General features: G+C 36.2%; 1 protein-coding gene across 1 annotated transcript; it reads right to left on the bottom strand.

Moving 5' to 3' along the window:
• Positions 1-6,091: 6,091 nt before the first annotated feature.
• Positions 6,092-6,409, bottom strand: LOC118348773 (E3 ubiquitin-protein ligase RNF181-like). The gene has a single exon (XM_035691248.1). It carries the CDS (start codon positions 6,407-6,409, stop codon positions 6,092-6,094), a length of 318 nt encoding a protein of 105 aa, XP_035547141.1.
• Between the last annotated feature and the right edge of the window lie 957 nt (positions 6,410-7,366).

Here is a 7,366-nt window from a genome sequence, read left to right as displayed (position 1 = left end):
AGTCCAAATTAGCTCATCAGACCTCTTCTCTTCTCTCCAATACTCCACTTGCTGCTAACACCACTGTCACTAGTCCCTTGCATTCCTTCTCTCCATCTTTTAGAGGTTGTGGTCGTAGGTTTAGGCGTGGTAGAGGTTTTGGTCGTACCAATTTTTCTCGTCCCAATTTTTTTCCTAATTCCTCTTCTTCCAGACCCACTTGTTAGGTTTGTCACAAACTGGATCACACGACTTTGTCGTGTTATCATCGCTTTAATCACTCATATAAGATCTCTGTTACACCATCTCTTCAAGCTCATTATATTGTTGTTTTATCTTCATTTGTCCCTTATACTAATTGGGCCTAGGAATTGAATCCTGATTGGGCAACTATGAATCAGACCATATATTAATGGACTTGTCATCCCCTACTCTCCACTTGTAGCCTCTCATCAGATAGGCTCTTGCTTCCCAAATACCTCTCCAAGCAAAGGAAGGGTTAGGACCAAGGTTGGCATCCTTGAATTCACATGAAGGAAAATATTTAGACTTGTACATCTGATGCAACAAAGAACCTTGCCCATTCATAATACGCCACCCTTGCTTAGCAAGTAAGACAAGATTAAAAGTTTGTAAATCTTTAAAACCAAGCCCTCCTTTTGTTTTAGCAGCACTCATTTTTCTCCAACTCACCCACCTTATTTTATTTTCTTCATTTTTCTAACCCCACCAGAATTTGGCCGTCATGTTCTCAAGTTCACTACAAAAACTAGCAGGCAACTTAAAACAACTCATAGAGAAAGAGAGAATAGCTAGAGCAACAACTTTTATAAGAATTTTCTTGCCCCTTGAGATAGAAGCTTCTCTTTCCAACCTTTGAGTTTCTGCCAAACTTTAGATTTAATATCAGCAAAGGCTAGTTTCTTGTTCTTCCCAAACATTGGTGGCAAACCAAGCTATTTCTCATAATGTTGAACCTACTGGACCCCCCCAAAAAGAGAAAATTTCAGCTTGCTGAGTAGGCTCCACATTTTTACTAAAGAGCCAAGACCATGACAGTTTTTGCTTTGTTCACTTTTTGTCCAGAAGCTTGTTCATAAACCTCTAGAATATGTTGGATATTGAGATTAGCTTGCAAAGTAGCCCTACAAAATAACACACTATCAAATGCAATGAGCAGATGATTCAGCTTTGGGGAATCTTTGCAAATCTGAATTCCTTCTACCCTTCTGACAATTTCAGCTTATTTTAATAGAGAAATAAGACCCTCAGTGCAAAGAAGGAAAAGATAAGGGGAAAGAGGATCCCCTTGTCTTAATCTCCTAGTTGGAAAAATATGGCCTTTTGGGACCCCATTCACCAACACTGAAAAAGAAACTGAATTAACACACATCATAATCAGCTTCCTCCATCTTTCAGCAAAGCCCATTTTAGTCATTATACATTCCAAAAAACTACATTCTACTCGATCATAAGCTTTACTCATATCAAGCTTTAAGAACATATACCCCTTCTTACCTTGTCGTTTCTGCTTAAGGAAATGTATCACTTCATGAGCTATTAAAATATTATCAATAATCAACATTTTTGGCACAAAAGCTGATAGAGTCATAGAGATAATTCTTGGCAACACAACTTTAAATCTATTTGTCAAGGCTTTCGAAATCAGTTTGTAAATTACATTACACAAACTGATAGGTCTATATTCAGACACCATTTCAAGTGTAGACTTCTTAGGAATTAGACAAATAAAAGTGTGATTCAGGTTACTAACCATTTCCCCACTGTTTAGAACATGTAAAACTGCTTGAGTAACTTCTCATCCTACCACCTCCCAATATTTCTGATAAAAAAAAGAGGGCATACCATCTAGTCCAAGAGCAATTGCAGGATTCATCTGTAGCAAAGCTTCTTTAACATCTGCAGCTATAAATTCTCTTAATAGTTCAGAATTCATATCATCTGTCACTCTTTCATGTAAAGCCTCGAGAAATTCCATATTGCTTTGTAGGGGTGATGCAGTAAAAAGAGTCTGGAAATAGTTGACAATTTCAAAATCTTTATCCGCACTTGAAAACCAAACTCCATTGACATTTTTTATCCCTGAGATAAAGTTTCTTCTTCTTCTTTGTGAAGCTTTTTGATGAAAGAACTTAGTATTTTTGTCACCATCATTTAGCCATAAAGCTTTGGATCTTTGCCTCCACATGATTTCATCTCTTTCCAGCCATTTGTTCATTTTTGCTCTTGCTTCTTTATGCAAAGAAGTATGAATATGTTCAGGGTCTGAAACTAGCAGTGAATGCATTCTGCTTCTTGCAACCTCAATTCTTCTTTTGACATTGCCAAATCTTCTCCTATTCCAACACTTCAATCTCTCCCCACATGATTTGATTTTCTTCATTAATAATTGCATACCTGAAGGTCTAGATCCACTAATCCATGCTTCATCAATGATCTATTTGCATTCTTCAGTTCTGGTCTTCATTGCTTCAAAACGAAAGATTTTCTGATGAAACTGAGTTGGGCAGTCTTCTGGTTGTTTCATAGAGATTGTTGAATGGTCAGAGTAAGCAACAAGTACATGTTCCACCCCCCATAAAGGAAAGACTTCCCTCCACTCCATATTTGATAAAAACCGATCCAATCTTTCTGATATGCTATTTTGATTATCCCTTCCATTCCACCATGTGAAATGTGGCCCTTTAAACCCCAAATCAATGAATTCACAATCCTACATAATTGATCTAAAATCTTCCATTAGCTTGTTATCTTTAAATCTCCCACCTCCTCTTTTCTCCATCATGAAGAATCTCATTGAAATCTCTGGCAATAAGCCAAGGTTGACATGCATCCCCTTTAAGAGATCTTATTAAATCCCAAGTTTCTATTCTTCTAGCAGTAACAGGCTGCCCATATATTCCAGTGAAAAGCCAACTAATGTTATTGTTGTCTTCAACTTTATTCCTTATTTTTGCATGAATATGATTTAGAATACTGCAAGATTGTAAGATCAATCTGAGACTTCCATAATAAAGCCAAACCACCCCTCTACCTTCGTTACTCACAGCCAAGTAATTTGAAAAATTCAAACCAAACTTTATTCTTTCCATTCTACTAGCATTTAAACGAGTCTCTTGTAAGAATAAGAGATCGAGATCTTCTCTTTGTACTAGATCATGAAGGGTACGAATTCTCTGTGGGTTCCCAAGCCTATGGGAATTCCAACTTACTATATTTATGGTTCCCGGCAGGGCTGTGAACCAGCCTCTGCCAATACCAATTCAGTAGCATAGAGATTCAAACCTATCTCAACAGGTAAGGAATCACCCATTTTATCAGAAACCTCTGACATTTTAATTCTTTTAACCCCAATGGGTGACATTTCATCTAAGTCGATCATGGCAACAACACGTTTTCTACTTTTAATAGCAGGTCCACTTACAGGTAAGGTAGCAAAAGAGCGAGCTCTAACCTTCCAACATTTTACTTGCCTAGCACTCAGTTGAGACTTGTCCTGCAACGTCTCTGTAGAGGCATGAGTAACATGAGATTGGCCCAAACCCACATCACCCTTAAGCCCAAATTGACTTTGGCCGACATGTTCTGTTGTTGAGTTAATACTCATATCACTTAAAGTTTTAAACGCCAGGGGATCAGTATGATCAAAACTGCTTCATCACCACCCGAGATGATAGGGTGGCTTTTATTCAACATATTTATCCCTTTCTGGTGAGAGAAAGCCTCTGAAGGGGACTTTTTTGAATTTTGAAACTGTCCGTGGTTACCTCCTGAAAATTGGCCTTGGTGATTTCCAGATAACGATTTGGAACTACTTTAATAAAACTGCTCTGAAAGACCCCCCGCCACCTTCCTCCTCTGTTTGATGGGATTTATTTCGGCGACGCTGATAGTCTCCAGTAAACTGACTACCTCCAATACCTTCCCCTCGGCGTCGACTCAGGAAATTTGCGCGTAACCATGAACCATATTGTTCCCCATGCGAGTCCTGATTAGCAGATGTAGGGCAACCCTGACTTTCATGCAAGATACGTCCACATTGAAAGCAAGCCTTCAGAAGACGCTCATATTTGATTGGGATCCAATACTGCTTATTGCATATCTTCACTGTTCATCCTCTCGCTAGGGGCTTATACCGATCTAGCCTAATTTTCACTCGTAGAAAGGGACCCCAAGCCATTTCATCCTCATCAACAACAACTTCCTCCACCTTCCCTAGCGTATTCCTTATTTGGAGTCCACATTCCTTTGACATGTTTGCTGGGGGAAGATTGTGCAATTGCACCCATACCATTGGTTTATCAAACTGCAAATTATTAGGTTGAATGAGCGCATCGAACTGGTTAATCACAAAAAGAGAGTTGTCGAAAAACCATGGCTGACGCGCCTTAATTCTATTTTTATCTACGTGAGTTGCAAAGGAAATCACAAAAATGTTATCTCCCATCTCTTTGAACACTGCTGGCTTACTCAATCTCCACACCCTCGACATAGTAGACTCTAGCATATTTTTTGTTATCATTCGATCATTCCATATTTTTCCAATTAGACAGAGTTCTGCCTTTTGCTGCATTACCCTTGTGGTTGTTTCCTCTAACGCAATTGCAACACCTTCCTCTTCTGTTAACTTCAACCTCTCCCATAACTCCTCAAGACGCTCCATGAGAAGAGACGGGAACAAAACGAACCGACGACAACGTACTCAGACTGGGATTGAAAAACTTTTTACTCTCACAAGACTTTTTCACCACTCTTTTCCTTGAGAGAAAAGAAGGAGACTCCAACTTGACATATATATGATATTAATAGTAAAATGAATGACCAATAATAACATGAGTTATTTCAACTAATATAAGTTTTATGTTTTTTAACCTTAAATTATTAAAAACTAACACATTGCATGACTATTAAATTATAAAAATAAAAGTTTGAATATATATAGTACACTCGTCCAATTTGAAGGAGGTCACGAAATCTTGTTGATAGAATATCTTGACAAAGGTTGTTATAAATAATATCTTGTCTGATTTTTGTCTGTGAGTTGAAAGAAAATTGGTAATTAAATAAATACTCATTTTGTCAGTTTTATTTTTAAATTCAAATTTGAGATTTTAAATTTCATAATTTTTAGTATATGATCAATAAATGATATATGAAGAAGTAAGTTTTTTATGCATTTTTCTTAAGTAAAATAGCATTTCTCTTCCCTGATTTGCTAATTTAATAAATATGTTAATTTAATCTTATTTAATATTGTCCAATTAATTTAAAATTTCAAACGTATAGATCAATTTGATCATGGGCAAGTTGCGTGCACGAGATTGTCTTGTTAATTTTTAAATTAAGAACCGTCAAAGTTGACCGTATATAAACATTACCTTTGATTAATGACAACAAGGTGGTTTTCGATCCCTAACGACCAAGGAAAATTATTTATTCAAGGTCAGTTATTCTTCCAGTCTCAAATGTCTCATCATGCCGACGAATTGCAAGATTCTCTCTTCCACCAAGTGTGTACGTACTTATAATGGATAAGACTTCAATTTTTTTTTCTCAAATTCGTTCATCTCGAATTAATTCATATATATTCGGATCACGGAAGTGAACTCGAAGGATTCATGTGGCCGTAAAACCAGTCTGCAGATTATAATACTGATTTAGCACATATTGATCAGAAAAAACCTGCGTTGATATGATCATCATCGATCATGTGTGGTTTGGTCTCTTCTGGGCCGTTGACAATTTGTTTACCTATTTTCTTGCTTGAATTAATGAAATATGCGTTGATTTCATTCTTGTGACGTGCAAAGCAGAATGAATGTTCTGCCTACCAAACTTCGAACCCTAATTAAGTTGCTGGACTAGATAATTCATGTGCATGTGGAGGAATTAATGGACGATATGTACAGTATGATCAGATCTTACACAAAATTTTTTATGGGAATTTTAATTATAAGAAAAGAAATCTCACAAAAAGATCAAGTGAATTAAAAGATCAAGTAACAATCCCATGAGTACAGCACCTACAGAAACATCGAAACTGAACTAAAAAATAGTTGTTTAATTTCTACATATAGAGCTGGTTTTCCGGTCATACGTTGCCGGAGATTTCGCAGCGGCAGAGAGGGCAAGAGTTATGGCGGGAGAGCCACGAGGCGATGCATGTTTCATGGTATACGTGGCCGCAGGGGACTTGTTTACCACCCTCACCGGACCGGAAGCTTTCGATGCAGACTGAGCAAACCTCAGTTGTAGTAACCGTTGGCATGTTCATGATCACCAAGGATGTCGGTTCTGCAATCTGACTGCCTGAATAATCCTCCGGCAAAGTGAGAACTTCGTCGAGGTCGAAGAGTAGATCTATCGGATAGGTTGTCATGGTATAAGATTCTGAAGATACAGCAGCCATGGAAGGGATCAGAGAGAGAGAGAGAAGAGAGACGGAGAGAGAGAGAGAGAGAGAGAGAGAGAGGGGTTGGTGTGTCTGTGTGTGAGAAAACTGTTCGGTTAGAAAGCTATATATAAACCCGAAAAAGCAATAATGAAAGTTCCTGTGTGCTGGCTGAGGGTACGATACTCTCGAAAAGGCAATAATGAAAGTTCCTGTGTGCTGGCTGATGGTACACTCTTGATATGTCAGCAGGACCCAATAAAATTTGTTCAAAATTTAGTTACAGAATTTATTTTTATAAATTTAATTAATCACTTTTTAACAATATCAAATAATATATTCTTTAAATTTATTATTATTTTATTAAAATATTAATTTTAATATCTTCATTTATTTTAATTCTAATTATAATTTAAATATTTATTTATTATTAAAAAAATACACATCAATTTTCTAACATTGATATTAAATTTTAAAATAAAAAATTAATATCAATTAATCATAATATTGCAGAACTAAAATTTGAAGTACTCCAGTAAGACGATGCCACGTCATTAAAATAATGATCGATGAAGACTGACCACTTTCTGTGGTTGAATTTAAAATTCGAGCGCTTCGAACTTTTGAGATTAAGAGAAATTTTTTAAAATTATGAGTTCGCGCAAAATGAATGACATGTGGGAGACGGAAATTTTTATGTCAAAATAATATTTGATCGGTAATTTAGGACAAGTTTGAAGGGTGAAATGAGAATTTTATGTTTTATTTTGTATTTAAAATATTATGTTTTAATATTATTATTATTTTGGGAATTGAAAAATGTGTATTGAGATTTGAAAAAGTTAAATTATTTATTATATTTTGTATGGAGATTTGAAAAATGTGTAATGGTGAGATGAGATGAGATAAGAATTTTATGTTTTGTCTTGTGTCTCAAACCTATCCTTAGACTCAATAAATTTGACTAATAAAAAT

The sequence above is a fragment of the Juglans regia genome, chromosome 1 (genome assembly GCF_001411555.2).
Source record: "Juglans regia cultivar Chandler chromosome 1, Walnut 2.0, whole genome shotgun sequence".
Classification (NCBI taxonomy): Eukaryota; Viridiplantae; Streptophyta; class Magnoliopsida; order Fagales; family Juglandaceae; genus Juglans; species Juglans regia.
Note: the sequence above shows the minus strand (reverse complement) of the source record. Positions and strands in the feature narration are given on the sequence as shown.